The sequence below is a fragment of the Heptranchias perlo genome, chromosome 21, assembly GCF_035084215.1.
Source record: "Heptranchias perlo isolate sHepPer1 chromosome 21, sHepPer1.hap1, whole genome shotgun sequence".
Classification (NCBI taxonomy): Eukaryota; Metazoa; Chordata; class Chondrichthyes; order Hexanchiformes; family Hexanchidae; genus Heptranchias; species Heptranchias perlo.
Genome location: NC_090345.1, coordinates 18,636,389 through 18,654,472, shown reverse-complemented (window position 1 = coordinate 18,654,472; position 18,084 = coordinate 18,636,389). Strand labels below are relative to the sequence as shown.

General features: G+C 42.2%; 1 protein-coding gene across 1 annotated transcript in view; it reads left to right on the top strand.

Moving 5' to 3' along the window:
* vwa2 (von Willebrand factor A domain containing 2) overlaps positions 1 to 17,377 on the top strand; it is an 80,237-nt gene extending 62,860 nt beyond the window's left edge. Inside the window, exons 13-14 of the mRNA XM_068002172.1 lie at positions 9,393 to 9,515; positions 13,267 to 17,377. Coding sequence (XP_067858273.1) covers positions 9,393 to 9,515; positions 13,267 to 13,421 — 278 coding nt within the window. The 3' untranslated portion in view covers positions 13,422 to 17,377. The remainder of the gene's footprint in view (positions 1 to 9,392; positions 9,516 to 13,266) is intronic.
* Positions 17,378 to 18,084: the final 707 nt, after the last annotated feature.

Genomic DNA, 18,084 nt, shown 5'->3' with positions numbered 1-18,084 from the left:
GCATCATTAAACCTGGGAGCAGCCTTTCACCTGGGCTGCTCCATGTTGTAATTTTGCATATTTTCTGCAGCATCAGTCAACGGAGGACTGCCCCTTTAAATAGGGCTCCTCCAGCAGACAGTCTATGCTGCGGCTGCGCAGTCCGCCCGCTGCGCAGCTTTCGAGCACGAAACCCGGAAGTCAAGTTAAGTACTTTCAATCAAGTTGCGATTGCGTGTGGAGTGCCCCGAATTCACTGGGCACGTTACCCACGTGCCCAGTCGACCCCCCCCCGCTGCCAACCCGCCTCCCTCCTAAAATCGGGCCCAAGCTTTTAGCCAACCCTCCTAATATCTCCTTCTTTAGCTGGGAATCAATTTTTGTCTAATTATGCTTCCGTGAAGAGCTTGGGACGTTTTCCTTCGTTAAAGGCGCTATATGAATGCAACTTGTTGTTGTTGTAACCATACCACATTGCCAAATCTTAACAAATTACTGGAAGACATGGTACAGAATTTTCACATCTGATAAGGTACAAGACAAATCCTTACAATGGCAATGACATTTAGTAAGCATAGATTAGAGCAATTTGCCTAAAAATAAGTGATTTAATTTTGTTTTAAATTTTATAATCTGTCATCTTAAAGTGATAGTTTCATGGCCTTGAAGGGAATGGGGAGTTGTATGATTATACTACTACCTTGGAACAACCCCAGATGCTGGCAGTTGTGTGGTGGATCTTCAGTGATACTTTTAATCAATGGAAGAGTTAAAGTGTGCTTCCGATTAAAGCTTTATACTTTTGGTGGAGCAGTGCAGCAAGAGCAGTGGGTCACAAAATTGATCTCCTACTTTTCCGAGTCTCACCTCACTACTGCGGGTAAGTGTCTCCATGTGGGGAGAGAGGACAGAGTCTTTACTGGCTCCTGGCAGCCAGCCAAGAGTGACAATAGCAGGAATGGATCACCTACTCTACAATGAGTCACAAGAGATCCTTGAATGGAGATGGACTAGGAGAAGAAAAAAATCAAGGGTGGGGGGGGGGGGGGGGGAAAGGGGCAGCATGTCCTCAAAGCAAACAATAAAAATCAGCACCGTTGAAACCCTGATATCATTAAACAATAGGGTCACTGGAGGTCCGCTGTGGGAGATATCCACCCCAATTTGTTGCATTTGCTTTTATTCTAGATATCGGCATGCTGTTGTACGGCTACATCATGAATTTCAGGCTTCTAAACCAGAAACAAGTTTGTGTTGTTTCAATTCTAATGCAGTTTTTCTGGTGTTGCTTACAATATGAACTTATGAAAAACGGAGAAAAAAAACCTCAGGCTAATTTAGGAAAAGAAAACGCTGGGAAATTTCTCTCTGACCCACAAAATAGATCAAGCTAGCTCCAGGAGATCACAGGGACTGCTGACATTAGCCACCACTGCTCCATCTATCTTTTTTTTATTCGTTCATGGGATGTGGGCGTCGCTGGCAAGACCAGCATTTATTGCCCATCCCTAATTGCCCTTGAGAAGGTGGTGGTGAGCCGCCTTCTTGAACCGCTGCAGTCCATGTGGTGAAGTATGTAGGTATGTTTGCCAGTCACAGGAACTTGTCCAACTCTTTTTTGAATGTTTGCAGCAAATCCGCACTTACTACTCCTGCTGAACCCTTATTCCAGAGTTTGCTGACTCTGCTAAAAGTACCATCTAGCATCTAACCTAATTCTATGCTTTTGTAACTTATACTTGTTTCCCCTAGTCCTTGCTAACCTATCTAGCTTGAATAGCTGATCCACTTGGACAGAATGTATACAAATATATGAAAAAGGAGGACCAGAAAGGACCAGATGGTTTAATGAGGCTGTCCCATCCCAGCATGGTGTAACTTACACACACAATCACCCAACATCAACATGCTGGCCTTGTTTTGGACCTAATGGTTTTTTAAAAAATTCCTTTAATATATTAGGTTTAAGTTAAGTAAATATACACCAGTCACATAAAAATAACAAGACATATTGCATGTCAGTCAGTTGAAATACAGTAAATACAACGAGGATAAACAAAATGAATGATATAATTATGTAAGCCACAATTCAATATAGCTGGAAACTTGTGAAGTCTCATTAAATAGAGTTCTACTCAAACATATTATTGAATAGAGCTGTGGATGGTGCCAACCATTTTCTTTAACTTCTCACACTGAACTGATGCCTTTCATCATTTTCCAAAGAATGATGAAGCTAATGATTTCAAGTGCTGCAACTCTCAGAAAAATTATACAAGATCCATCTCTCTTAATGCTTCTCCAAATGATTCTCAGCACTAGAAATTATCTTGAAAGCTGTTTCTAAATCATCTCTAATTTAATTTACTTTTTGGCTTTGACTGATAAATTAGAATATCAAACTTAGCAAGCAAATTCCCAGGAAATTTTTTTTAAAACTACTGTTTGGGGAAAAAAAAGTTGTGAAACCCATCTCATTAAGTTGTCCTTTTAGACTGTTTATTGTCTATTTGCTTTACTGCACAACTCATCAATCTGGATATCCCATTTAAAATTAGTTCACCATAATTGTTTTATGCATCACTTTTCAATAGATCAGGTTTATTAGTTTACTTATTATTAAAAGGGTTCTTATCAGTATTTTAATTCAAAATTCATCAGGGGGTGCTTTAATTGACTGTTATATTCTTGGTGTTTGGCTAGGTATGGGAACATTGGGGGGGAAATTTTCAACTGCCAGCTTCCCCATTTAGAAGACATCCAGCAGTTGAAAATGGCAAGAAAATAGTGACCAATCTTGCTCAAAACAGTCGGGATCAAATCAGGGTCTTGTGCTGGTTGTAATTTTCTAGTACAAATGGGTGGAGTCACGCACGCTCGCTCAGCATGTTTGTACCAGGCGGTGAGCGGCCTAATCAGTGGTCCTTAAAGGGACCGCAGGAGACTACTCCAAAAATGGTCTGGAATATTTTGTGGGAGAATTTTTTTGGGGCCAGGAGGAGCTTCTGCTGACTTCCATGGCCCGCTCATGGTGCTGCAGGATTTTCTGACCCCCCCCCCAACCCCCAACCCTTCCCGGTTTGGCGAGCTGCCCGCTGGCACTCATTGAGCGCTGGGCACCTTGCCCACTGTATTCTAATGAGACTTAATCCATTAGGTGGGCACTACAGATGCACCACCAACTTTGTGCGCAGTTTGCATGAAAGTTCAAAATCACCCCCATTGTGTTTTACTGCTTATTCTCATCTCCCAGCATCCTTTACTATGCATCGTAACGAATAAAGTGACAGGTGGCATTTAAAGCTGATCCAAATTGACACAATTTGACTCAATTTAGATTTGAAAGAAACTGCAGAGTCCATCGATGGTCAAAACCTTGTTTTTCTGAAAATACTGAAGGTACTATTAGGTGAAATTCAAGTAGGGCATCAGAAATTACAAAATTCACCTTCTGATGAGTTTTTATTTAAAAGTAATTCAAAATTCCGATGAATAAGAGTACTTTTAATAATAAACTGATAATCCTGATCTATTGAAAGGTGATGCATCAGCTGAAAAATTATGGTGAACTGATTTTAATCGGTTATCCAACCTGATTAATTGTACAATAAAACACAAAATGATCACAATGTGACTTCCCTACTCGTTAACCTGACTAAGCTTCACAAAGCCAATGATAATTAAGACAACCATCTCTGTCACTTTGATTTTCTTGTAATCACAATAACTGTGAACTTGTGAAATAATTTTTAACTTGGTTGTTTATATAATCTCCAATGTATTTTTCTCCCCCTCATTTTTTAATCCTCTTGAAACAGATGCTTTATCTGTTGCGTAAATATTTTATTATACCAGTATCCATAGGCTATCCTCTATATATGAAAAGTGCTAAGAAACATCAGCATTTCTCTTGTAGTTGAGATTTTTTTTTTCATACATGTGTTTAGATTAAAGCTGTGGTTGATGGACTGGAATGGTACCTAACTCGGTCAGTGATACATAGCAAAATAATTCTTTAACACCCTGCAAGACATAATGGCCTCAGTATTCCCCAACCTTGATTAGGGTGCTGGATTTCTGCCCTGCATGGAGGTGTACCTTGAACCCAACCGACCATCTAACGCGATTCAATTGGTGCCACTTAACGTGGCTTCTGGGTTTGCCGTCCGAAAGCTGCGTAGCGGGCGGACTATGCACCCGCATCACAGGCTGTCAGCTCTGTTTAAAGGGCCATTGCTCCAAAGGCTTTTGCTGGAGCAAACCCCCACAGATCACAATGGAGCAGCATGGGGTCAAAGCTGCTCCAAGGTTTTAACGATGCCTCACTCCAGGTGCTACTGGATGGGGTGAGGCGGAGGAGGGATGTGTTCTACCCGGCGGACAGGAGGAAGTGCCCTGCCTCTGCCACCAGGAAGGCCTGGCTCGAGGTGGTAGAGGAGGTCATTAGCAGCAGCAACATCTCCCGCACCTGGATCCGGTGTGCTTTAATGACCTAACTAAGTCAGCCAAAGTGAGTACACTTACTGATTCTCCTACATTCTGTGTTGCACATCACTGCCAACCCCGCCCCCCCACCAACTCATTCTACACTGCCAAGACTATTCTATCACATCACTCCTCACACCCACTTAAGGCTCATCCTCAACTTACCTGCACTTCCTCAGCACTTCCTCACCTCCCCATTAGTCACCCCACCAATACCACTCACCCCAATCCTCATCCATTGTGCTGACTCTATCTCATACTCACCCTCTGATGCATCTCTTTCACTGTCAGAAGAGAGCGCAAAATGCACGTGAGAGGGCGAGGACTGGAGAGGGGCCTCCACAAACACTGGTCCTCACAGATGCAGAGCTGGAGCTGAGCCACACCCTCAAGTTCCTGTCTGTCGGGGACGGCGAGACTGGCAGCCCACAAACGTCTGGTGACACAACTTTAACATTCATCACACACAATATGAATTGATGTTAACATGCCTTGCCATCTTCAATGCCTCAGTATACTCATCGCAACATGACACTTCTGTGATGATGCTTAATATTGCCTTCTGTTCTCTTAGAGGGCCTTCAGTGACCGCAGTGACGGCAGAGGGCAATTCCTCGGAGGACCTGCTGGGCTCTGAGGGTGCACCGTCACATCTTAGTGAGCCATCCACCAGCACAGATACTCATACCTCGGTGGGTCCTGGTACTCAGTTAGTTTGGTTGGCACCCGGTGAGTCACCACACACAAGTGAGCACGAGCAGACGCTGGTGGCAGGGGCAGCTGTGGAGAGTCTGCGTCGGTGGGAGCACTCCTGTCCGGGCTCTGCTCCGCAGATGCTGAACCCTGGGGGCCATCCTTTAAAAGGAGAATGATCAAGGGACAGCAGCACGTTTGTGAGGTACTGGAACAGGTGCTATGGGCACTCTTCATAATAGCGCAAAGGATGGAGGAGACCAACTCCTGCATGAGCGGAATAGTGGCACAGGTGCGGGAGGGAATCTCTGAGATACTGTCACGGGGACGTGAGCAACTCTCTGAGATAGTGTCACAGCTAAGTGTGGGAATGTCTGCGATGGAGAGAAGGCTAGCCTCCGTTGAGCTTCAAGCACGGCTCACAAATGAGTCCATTCAGTCCCTGTCAACAGCCGTACGGACTAAGGGTGAACAACATTCTGCCGCCTTAAATAGGCAGACAGAAACTTTACAACTGGGCTTCCAAAGCATCATACATGTCCTCCAAACTGTTCTCTAGCAGGGTGGTAGGAGTGATGTGTACCTGGTCCAGGAGAGGGATGATGGCGAAAGGGGACGTGGAAGTGGGGACGCCACTCAAAGCGCTCCCACATCTCACCCCCTCAACCAATACCCGCAATACTGCCTCCTCTCCAGGTGGCCGAGTCTGTCCCTGCACAGGTGGAGCAGTCTTTGGAGGGGCCCTCACGGGCTCCAAAACCTAAAACGCGTAGGCGCAAAGCATCTAAGCAGTCAGGGCATGAACATGAGCAACCTGCCACTATCTCTGCTGCAGCCACAGGGGATGCACCACGTAGAAGTAGTCGGAAGAGAAAGGCGAAGGTTTTGTGAGCACGAAGAGTATGCACAAGGATATTTGACAGACTGTCGTGTTTTTCATTTATATTTAGTTTTTGTTAAAGTGACATTAAATGTTATGATTCTCACCACTACTGCCACGTCTTGCCCATTCTTGACTGGCTTTTGTGATAGGGCCCTTTCATGAGGTTCACCATGAACGGCGACACTTGATGCCACCCATTGGGTCACTTTACAGTGGGTGTCTGTGTAGTTGCAGGACTGTTTTGGGCAGGAAGGGGTGGGCGGCCTGGTGTGGGCGCTGCTCTTTTCAGGTGGTGTGAGGATTGGACTGTTCACACTTTCTTTTGTTAGGAGAGCCGTTCACATATCAGTGACTCCCTGGCCTCACAAGCAGCCAGGTGAGTCACTGCTCTGTCCATGGGTTCCTCCTCCACCTACTCCTCCTCAATGTGGGTGGCAGATATGGATGGGGCCTCCTCAAGCAGCACCCCTCGCTGTTGTGCCATGTTGTGCAGGGCACAACACACTACTATAATGCGTCCCACTCTCTCTGGTGCATATTGAAGCACTCCTCCAGAACGATCAAGGCACCTAAATTGTAGCTTGAGCAGCCCTATAGCATGCTCAATTGTAGACCTGGTGGCGATGGGGTTCCTCAGGTGTCATGAGCCACGTGTGCAGGGGGTATCCCTTGTCCCCGAGGAGCCAGCCCTTAAGGGTGTTCGGTGCGTGGAAGAGGGGCAGGACGTTGGATTCCCTCAGGAATTGCGGCAGCTGCCAGGGAATCTGGCGCACAAGTGAAAGAATCTTTTGCGGTGCTCACAACCGAGCTGAGTGTTGATGGAGCGATACCCCTTTCTGTTGATGAACAGTCCTGGCTCATGTGGAGGTGCTCTTATTGTTATATGGGTGCAATTGATCACACCCTGCACCCGTGGGAAGCCACCCATAGAGTGGAATCCCATTGCCCTCTCCGTCTGGCTGAGGTTGACAATGGGGAAGTTGACATACTGTGAGGCTCTGCGAAACAGGCCGTTGGTGACCTGCGGAGTTGATTGAAGGATACGAGTTTCTCTAGGGTATAGGCCAAGGTGCTGGGAGATACAAAACTGAGACACCCCAGCGATGTACCCGGTGGCACCCTGGAATGATCCGGAGGTGAAGAAGTTGAGGGCAGTGGTGACTTTGACGGCGACGGGTAATGAGATGCCGCTCGGCCCAGCCGGGAGCAGCTCTGCATGAAAGTGGCTGCAGATGTCTGCAACTACCTCGCGACTCACTCTCGGCCTCCATATGCACTGCTCCTCAGAGAGGTCCAGGAAGCTGAGCCTCGGTCTGTAGACCCTGTGGCGAGGGTAGTGCCTCCTGCGACGTCTCTTTCTCTGTTGTTGCCCTCTGTGCTCTTGTGCAGGTGCCTGTGACGCAGCACTGTGTTGTGGAGCCGCAAGTGGCGGAAGTGCACGCCGTGCCTGGCGAGGCTGGCGATATTGCTCATCCTCGGATGTAGTAGTGAATGCAACCATGGCGCCCCCCCATCCTGATGGTGTGAGTTTGAGGGGGGTCCGAAAAGTTGTTAAATATGTGTGAACAGAAGAATTGTGAGTGGAAAGTAAGAATTTTCAGTGAAAACACAAGGATCTTGCAGCCAAAAGTTTGTGTGAAAGAACTGAATGCCCTGCAGCAAGAACTCAACTTTTCTTCCCATCAGTCAAGCATTTGAATGTGCAACCGGCTGCTGGCTGAAACACGTCTGGCAGAACATGGAGTGTTTCCCACAGCACTGGAAACACGCTGGGGATGTTTCAAAATCGGACCCCTGCCTTAATGTGGACAAAATTAAGTACTTTAAGTATCTAAATAAGTCTCTTAACTATCATCCCGCCGGCTTTAATTCTGGTGGGACTTCTGCATTCGGGAGGCGCGCACACACCCAGACGCGTCAATGGGGAACCCAGAAGTCTGCGGGTTGGAGCCGGGTTCCAAACCCGCTCGAGATTTCTGCGATTTTCGGAGCCTCCCTCCCCCAATGCACCCGCTACTTCATTCCGTAATCAACCCCATTCTGTGCCACTTTAAACCCAGAGGTGTATTTTGATCCTTCTGTTTCTGCTGCACCAATTTATTTTTGATGATACAGTAATAGCATAGTGTATGACAGCATAATAGTTTTTGAAAAGATATTTGATTTATGTATATCTTCAGCTTTGATCTTTCTTTGAGTCTGTAGCAAAGTTAGGCGGAGGGTTGCAACTAAGTATCTGTTTGTACTTCAAAAAGTTAAGTTTGTGTTTGAAATTGGAACTATAGCTTTTGGTTTACATACTAAATGACATGATATGGTTTTACACCATGGATCATCAAAGATAACTCGCCCTATTTAAAAACTGTATACGTCACAGTCCTCTGTTGAATATTCTGAATTATACAGCATGTTGAAGAGTTCCCACGTTTCTAATGTACATATTTCATTGCAAGAACAATGCTATTCATCATCTGTAGTGAATTCAGAATAATTAATTGTGGACCTTTACACCTTTTTTTTTTGTTACTTGAAAACAAAGACTGCTTTATGGAAGATCTTTGAAGACAAAATACTTATCTCTCGAGTTGCCGATGTTTTATTAACAATTTTAACCAATGTAATTAGGGAACTGTATTTGAAAGGTTCCTCTATAGATTCTATTTCCTAAATTAAGAAGTCAACTTGTGGCCTGATATCATCACCTGAGGGAAACTGCACAGTGCATGTCCACTCACGCGATGGATTTTGCTCATTCCAGTTGGAGCCCTGTTTTATTTTTTGAACCTAGAGTGTACTTTTTTTTAAACCTAATTTTTAGTAAAAAGCATTCATATCTTACTTGGGATAGATTAGTGCTCCATAATGTGCCAGTAACAAAGGATTGATTTTTTTTATTACAGTGGAGGTCCAAATCATACTCTCTTGTGTGAAGTTCAATATGTGCTGATGCCTAAGGGTTTTCACTTGGCAAAACGCATAGATTTTAGTTGCTGAACATTTTTCACTCCCTTCCTGCACCTGTACTGGGAAGCTACTTGTGTGGGTCTGCATAGCAGGCATGCTGATTGACATTGGAAAAGGTCAGTATCAAGAAAAACCCATTATTTAATTCCCAAAGCCACCACCTCATGTGTTCAAAATGTATTGAGTGATTAGACCAAAAAAAGTTGGTTTAATACCTCAAAAAAGGGAATCCCATGAAGAGCGTAATGTAATGCTTGTGATTGAGGAACTGAGTGGCTAGGAAGGAGAAGGTGAGGTGACTCGAGAAAGGTGGTAAAAGTTAGGGATGGCAGTAATGGATAATATTTCTGTTCCGCTTCTTGTAACAAATCTTGTATTGTCTCAACAGTGGCCAAGGCACCAATTAATCTGTGTAAACCAAATCCATGTATAAATGATGGAGAGTGCATACTTCATAATGCAAGTTATCGTTGTGAGTGCAAGGGCTGGGAGGGAGCACACTGTGAACACAGTAAGTATTCTCAGTTTTTGCAGCACCGTATATATCCCCTGGTTTAAGAGGCAATGTCAGTGCATCAAATTATTTCTTAATTATCATGCCAATCACACCTCTTAACTCTAGATAAGGCTGAGGTGAAGCTTTTGTTTCTTTCATACTTCCTTCAGCAACAGCTACTGGCTTCAAAGGTGAAGCAGTAAGAATGCACAAAGCAATGAGACAAGACAAACAACAAAGGAGTGCACTAAATTGAAACTGGCTCTAAAATAAAGAACAAAGCTGAATTAGTATTTAATCCTCAGTTCTGATTTGTAAGAAGCAGGGGTCCGCTGTTTTTTCATCCAGAGCAATGTTGCCCTCAAATCATATTTTTTTATTTTATGATTCAAATAATTTTCTGGAGAGGTTTAAATGTTTTAAAATATTTTCTCTGCATGTTATGTGTACTGAATTCATAAACGTGTTATTTATAAATGGGTTTATGATTTTGTTGCACATCTCACACCGAGGGAATCTTCTGTAATTTTCTTCATGCTTTATTTTTAGTTATTTCCAGCATTAACTTTCAGCCCTAATTTTAAATCCATTTCACATTGTCACTGGAATATTCTTGTGCTTAATTCCATAACACTTCCATTTAAAAAAAATATTTTTTAGGCTCCTTGGCATCATACGCTTGTCCAGCTTTGAGAAACCAGAACAAGCAGCCTCTTCCCAGGCCTCTACCATCTCGTCTGTTACAATGCGCAGGACAGTGGCACAAGTTCTAAATTTCCCAGATCGTCTGGCTGAGACGTTGCCCTTTTTCCTCATCCTACCTCTCCATTTCATACACATAAGTGCACTGCACCATGCTGCAACACTTGTCAGTAGTAAATGTTTTCTACATACAGGTTTCGATAGAGTATTAATAAACATATAAGCTTATATGCTTCAATTGTCTGTATTCCTATATCTTTTCTAAAGTCAGATGGCCATGGAAACCTGACTCGATCAACTAAAGATTCAACAAGGTTGCAACCTGGGTTTGAATCAAGCTAAAAATGGTCCTGAGTAAAATGAGTTTCGGCAGTCGACCCTTTCTTAGTTGTCATGGTTCCATGGCACAAAACTTCCCACAACTTGGTATCAATAGGCAATCTCACTTGGACAGGTAAAAAAGATGGCTGATGTGACACTGTTTAAAGGTCATACTGTTTAAATAGCAGATACCGTTCTGATATTGAGGTTAAAAATAGAAGCTTTTTGTTTATTTTCATGAAGGTGAAGGATGGCAATGCTGGGGATTACGATTTTGTATATAGAAAGCATCCAACACTCCCAGGTCAGGTATAGCTCCCTACGCTGCCCAACAGTATGTTTTATCTCCAGCCTTAGAAGAGCACTAGACTGCTGTTTCTTTTCTCGTCCCAGCAATCATTTGGTTTCTTTAGTGAGATCTTTAATTTGTGCTGTATTAGAATGATCGTCTGTTAGAATAATAAATATTTTGATTCTCTTGGTTAAATATCAGGGTTTTCTTTTTACAAGCTCGTAGGACACATGATGGGAGGTAAGGGTTTACGAAAATAAACCACTGAGAAGTTGAGAACCTAATGTTACGAGCAGTTTATTTTTCAGGAAGCTACAGATCCCTGTTAATTTATTTAACTTATGTATATTCAAGTGTGGGATTTAGAAAATTGTGCTTCAGCAGCCAGTTCTTAGGTCTGTTTGAAACAGAACAGTCCCTGAGATAAGACTTGCCATTTGGCAGTTATGTTGTGCCTTATTGTTTTAGGAGTAAGGGTGTACTGGCAATAAACCACCACTGAAACTCTCCCACACATTGTTTAGATTATGCAGAAAGGCTAAGCAAGTTGGGCAGGTCTTGTTTTCTTTGGAAAATGGGAGACACCTAATTGAAGTTCTCGAAATTATGAAGGAAATTGACAAGATTGATCCAAGCAAACTTTTACTGTAACAGAAAGTTTAAATAGAAAAGGGCGAGGTAAATATTAAGAAATTAAAATGGAAACCACATGGAACTTTTTCATTCAAAGGGGTAATGGAGCGATGGAATAAGTTACAGGGGAAGGTTTTTAAAGCAGTCTGTAAAAATGCATTCAAGAGACAATAGATGTGTTTCTGGAGGCAGATTATAATGAGAAGGCAAACAGGCAGGGTAGATCCCTGAAAAAGAATCAAGCTTGTTGGATCTACTGGCCTTTTCCTGTCCCTAAAATTTCTCATGTTGCACAAATGGTTGCCTTTGCAACCATGTTCAGCCAGAAGTGCTGAGTGGATGATCCATCTCGGCCTCCTCCCGATATCCCCACCATCACAGAAGCCAGTCTTCAGCCAATTCGATTCACTCCACGTGATATCAAGAAATGGCTAAGTGCACTGGATACAGCAAAGGCTATGGGCCCCGACAACATCCCATCTGTCGTGCTGAAGACTTGTGCTCCAGAACTAGCCCCGCCTCTAGCCAAACTGTTCCAGTACAGCTACAACACTGGCATCTACCCAACAAAGTGGAAAATTGCCCAGGTATGTCCTGTCCACAAAAAGCAGGACAAATCCAATCCGATCAATTACCGCCCCATCAGTCTACTCTCAAGCATCAGCACAGTGATGGAAGGTGTCGTCGACAGTGCTAACAAGCGACACTTACTCACCAATAACCTGCTCACCGATGCTCAGTTTGGGTTCCGCCAGGACCACTATGCTTCAGACCTCATTACAGCCTTGGTTCAAATATGGACAAAAGAGCTGAATTCCAGAGGTGAGGTGAGAGTGACTGCCCTTGATACCAAGGCAGCATTTGACCGAGTGCGGCACTTAGGAGCCCTAGCAAAATTGAAGTCAATGGGAATCAGGAGGAAAACTCTTCAGTGGCTGGAGTTATATCTAGCACAAAGGAAGATGGTAGTGGTTGTTGGAGGCCAATCATCTCACCCCAGGACATCACTGCAGGAGTTCCTCGGGGTGGCGGGGTGCACGTGGGGTGGTGGGAGGGGGGGGGGGAAGCTGGTAGAATTTCTGCAGGGTTCTCCCAATCTCTCACTGTAACTTAGGCAGAAGATCAGTCAAAACCCCAGAGAAATGGCGTATGCAGCCGCTTATGTTATATCTCCAAAGTTTCTGCTGCAGTTAGTGCAGGAGATCGGGAGAGCTCCCGTGGAAATTCCAGGTGTGTATAGTCTTGGATCAATCTATCTGTCTGTCTGTGTTTTGCTTCTAGCATGCACGCATCCATCACTCCAGCACATGTCAAACGTTGCACTTTATTACAGATGCAAAACAATCTTTTTTTTAAAAAAAGAATGATAGCTAGTCGCTATTTACAAGCAGGTACAGTTGCCTTGTGAATGACCTCAGCAGTTACAGTGACCAGAATTGGACTATTTAGAGCTGTTGCTATAAAAAGTAAGAAAAAAAAGAGACTTACATTTATATAGCATCTCAAACCTAGCCTTTCTCCCCCACCTGTGATATTAGTTTGAATCCTCCCCCACTGCTCTATTTATTCTCTCTGCAAAGAACACTGGCGTCCCTTTCGTATAAACTTCCTTTATTTCAGAAAACATTCCAACGCCCCAAGAATATGAACCAGTGCTGCAGCCACATGTTGACCTTCCTTCCCTTAGCATGGAAGCCCTTTACCATTTATGTTGTTGATGATAGAACTTCTGTAGAAAAAGTAAAAGGGTTGGGGAAGGTGAGGGAACTTCACCGAGGCCTGAAAAGCTTTAAGCTCTTTTTATTGTTCTTCTTATAGGAATTACCAATCCAGAGCCGCGTGGAGATTTTCCCAGGTTTCATAGGAATCAACGCAGGCAGAGGAAACTCCGGCACTTAAACAGAAGAGGTAAAAGAAGGTTTCGCAAAAGACGCGGACACCGAAAGAACCAAAAGCCATACCTTCCTGTTTAACATAAACTCATCACTTCATTCGGGACTCATGAGCCCAAACCGCACAAATATCAAGAAGTCAAGTTTCAGTGGGTTATGAACTTTTTAAAATTAAATAAGTGGATTCCAAAATGAGCGATCTTTTTCCAGTTCCACAGATAACAAACCAAAGTTTTAAACAAAGCAACTGAAAAGAAATGACAGTTTGAAAGGGTATCTACATTTCTTAAGGAAACATTATTAATAAAGTATGTTCTGACTACTATCAGCCTGGATTATCAACCAAGAGTCCTCATAATTCATGGGCAACCCCAGAATGACTGCGAGGAATGTTTTGTGTACATCTTCGACAGTTATAGATCTTCACTGTGAAATATAGCCAATGTCACTATTGCATTGAGTTATATTTGACTGGCCATACAAACTATCAAATCATGATAACTTGTTTTTCACACAACCACTGCACAGTTTTGTTATTACAAAGTACAGAGCTGTAACACGAGAGAAATATTTCTGCCTTCTTCATAGGGTTCTGGTTCTAAAAAAAAGTTAAAATTTGCTGCCCTATTGTACTAAACGAGCAGATTTGTCATATTGGCTATTTCCTTGTCCAGTGATGTGCGTTACACATGTAAGAAGGAAGTAATTCGACTGCAAGACAGTGCAGTGATTACCCAAATAACCCTGGTTAATTAACTGACCTGTCACCATGGTTGGAGTGAACTTCATGATCAAAAGGAGTGAAACCGATTTTAACGTATGGAGTTGTGTTTCATTTTAAAACAGGTTACATTTTTAAACTAATATGAGGGTGTCTTGTCAAATGAAACCTGGATATACATTTAAGAAAGAAAATAGCTTCCCTGCTAACATTAAAAGTATCTCTCAATGGCACAAAAACTGTGGAATCATTAACTATTTCATTTCTTCTGGGGATGTAATACTTTTCCAGCAAAATAGATGATCTTAACCCAAATTTCTCTTTCTAAGGATTTTTTTCAGTGTTTTTTTTAAGGTTCATTAAGGACTAGGAGATTAATTGCTCCTCACAAGAAGATACTCTTCACTCAAGTAACTTTTATTTAGGAAAAAAGAGCTGGGGTCTTACTGATTGGTCCTATGTTATGGACTGATGGATGATTCATATACCCAGGGATGAAGCAAGTATTGTATTTGGGAACCATGACTGTTCTGTAAATGTTGTATAAGCTGCTACACATTATTGATAATTACACTGCGGATGCTTTCAATCTTAGTCTCTATAGTTCATTCCAGCACTGAGCTTAATGTTAATGCATTTATTTAAACAGCTTCTTTTGTATAAATATATACGGTGGCATTGCTTTGTTTAGAGGCACTGGAATCTAGATATATTTAAGGGCAGACTGCTTGCGCTCTAACTTGATCTGCTGTCTATATATCTTGTATTTGTTTTATGTATTGTTGAAAATATCTATAAGTCTCAAGCTTGAACTAGGGTTTTTTTTATTTAACACCATTAACAATTGTTAATCTTGTAATCGACATTTATAATAAGCTTGAGTGAATTGCATTCTGAACTGGGATGACATACAGGTTCAACTATGTTTTTAACTGACGACAGTACTACTTATCATTGCTATGTAATTATACTACAGACTGTGTATACTAGTCATTTAGTGCCCTAGCGTGCCATTTCTAGAACTATTTAGGAGTGTGCGTGCCTGAAATCCACCCCAAACGCTTGCTGCCAGAGGTTACACGCTGGCCGTTCCCTGTCTCGTTCCTTTCTTGGATGTATTTGTCTTTCTTCAGATCTCTCCTTGTCTTAGTCTCTTTGGATTCATTTATACTTACTACCATCCTGCTCTCTATTTTGACTTGTCCTTCACCGCCGGTACAATGTGAACAGTAAGACCCAGTGATACTGATTTCCAGTGATACTGATTTCCAGTGATACTGATTTCCAGTGATACTGATTTCCAGTGATACTGATTTCCAGTGATACTGATTTCCAGTGCTCTGCAGCACCAATGATATCAAACTGCAAATCATTCTTCCTCCATGGAACATACACTTAAGAAAAATCCACAAAGAACTAATTTAAACTTTGAGGGAATTTAAGAGAACAAATGTCAGAACAGTAATGACTTATCTAAAGCAACCATTTGTGGTATGGCTCATGTAAGTCATTCACCTGCAGTGCTTGCATTTGATTTGTTTGGTCCCACTTAATGGCTTACTTTTTTGCAACCGCATTGCTTGTATAGCTACAATGTGCTGGCTTTGGTGTGGTTAAATCCATAAATAAGTAGGACCAAATGATAGAACATCAACCTGAGCACTGACTTTGAACTAATGTATGAACTGAAACCTATTGTTTTCAATGGATGGTGTGCAGATACCAACCAAATCAGAGCCATGTGGCTGTTGTGTGACCTTTCACACATACAGGACATGTATCCAACACAGCGTTGCCTGATTATTTGGCCTGAATATCTTGCATAGGGATAGATTAAAATAAAGTATGTGTCCACTTACTTTTTCAGTTTATTAGTGTGGCCTGACAGAACTTACAAATGTAATCTCTATACAGTAGCCAATCTCCCGTGGCATTGCAGGACCATGTGTAGCCTTCAGGTGAAGTGGGTTTAGGTGGTGAGGAATAATTTAGATGAGGCCATGCAGCTGCAATTCAGTCTCTATTTTAAAGACATACTTTCTGTCCTTATTTTTATGCAAAACTTGATTTTATATTGTTCTTTACAGTCATATACTACAGCATAGTAAAATCTTAGGGAAATTTAGGAAGCAAAGAAGTGGATTTGATTGAAGCATAAGAGTTTCTCTAGGGTAGAGGCTGAGGTGCTGGGAGATACAAAACTGAGGCAATACAACACCACCATTAGAGGGAGGGTGTAATTATAGTGTGACAAGTTTACATAGGCAGTTTCCATTATAGATGGAATTTATAATGGAAAAAGTTGACACAAAAGTGTGACAACAGGAAGTAAAGTTTTGTAGACAGATAGATGTATGTAAAACTGAGACCAAGGTGTGGGGCTAATGAAATAGTTGTGAACTTAAATGACCAGTCTTTACAGTCTGGCAATGCATACACTCGCATATCTAAACTCTGCACGCGGTGTATGAGGCTGTATCAGTCAGACAAGTCCTCATTATGGTTTCACACTAGTCCAGCTTGTTCCTCATCCTCTCTTTCCTCTTTAGCTTTCTATGCTGTCTCCCACTCCCAGCCTCCTCTTCCAATTGATAGGGAGCACAATGATCTATGGTCATGTCAATAGGCAGCCTCATTGCTGCTCTGTTCGTCAGTCAACAGGAGGCAAGCATCTTCCTCCCCGCTGCACTATCAGAAAGTCAAGTAGGTTGATTACCAAAATGTAATGAGTGAGGCAGATGAGTTCAAATAATGCCCAAAATGGCTTTTAAATTCTGTTTGGACCTGTAGTTAGGAGTTAAATGCTCTGCTGTTGGACAACCACTCAAACTGCCATTTTGAAATGTTAAGAATGAAGGTATAGGAAAAGATTCTCACCAAAGTTTGAAATTTTAAATAGGAACAATAATAATAATTTTTAAGAAGTAACTACATCCTTTCACTATAAATATAGTTGTCGGTTACTGAACCTAGAAACATATATCCTTCTTGTGACCCATATCAAGACTTCAAATCAGCCTGGTGTGGTGTAGCTTAGTTCAGACTGAGAATACATTCTTAGGAATTACGTCATTGTACTATCTTAGAAAAATGACTGGATGTTATAGTATTTTGTATATAAAATCTGGTATCCACCTATGTACATTTTTATGTTTACCTGGTAGTGTTAGATATGCTGGGTCAAGTTTTTTTAATGGTTTTATATTTTTAAGATGTTCACAAAGAAATCAAGCTGACTTGTAATAAATCTAACTGACAAAACTCAATGGTGCTATATAGTATTAGAAATCAATAAAAAAACAAGTTGGTCACCAAACTTCTGTAGTGTTTTATCTATAACTATATAAAGGTACAAATAAGCAGTTAACTGGTGCACTGCCCCAGTCTTCGCAATTGACACATTGAAAAAGCAGTCAGTGGCCTTATCTGGTTATGTTGCAGTTTGTTTACCAATTATTCTTTTTAAAAAAAGTACAATGCAGTGGCACATAGTTAATTGATGTAAGACTAACTGAAGGAAATAACATTTGTGCAGAAAATACAAGGAATCTTAAAAAAAGTAAAATATTCAGCTTTGTTTTCTTACATGCAGATGAATGGGTACTGCGTGCCTGTTTGGGTAACACTACACAAAATGTTATAAGAACATAAATAGGAGCAGGAGTAGGCCATATGGCCCCTCGAGCATGCTCTGCCATTCAATAAGATTATGGCTGATCTTCGACCTCAACTCCACTTTCCAGCCTGATCCCCAGATCCCTCGATTCCCCTAGAGACCAAAAATCTATCTCAACCTTGAATATACACAATGACTCAGCATCCACAGCCCTCTGGGGTAGAGAATTCCAAAGATTCACAACCCTCTGAGTGAAGAAATTATCCATACATGGTTGAAATTATTTTCATGCCTGAACCAGATGGAAAAAGCAATAAATTATTCAGTAATAACCAATTAGTTTTGCAACACAAGCACATGCTTATTAAAGCTATGGGAATAATAACATGTTGCATGCCTCGAGACTT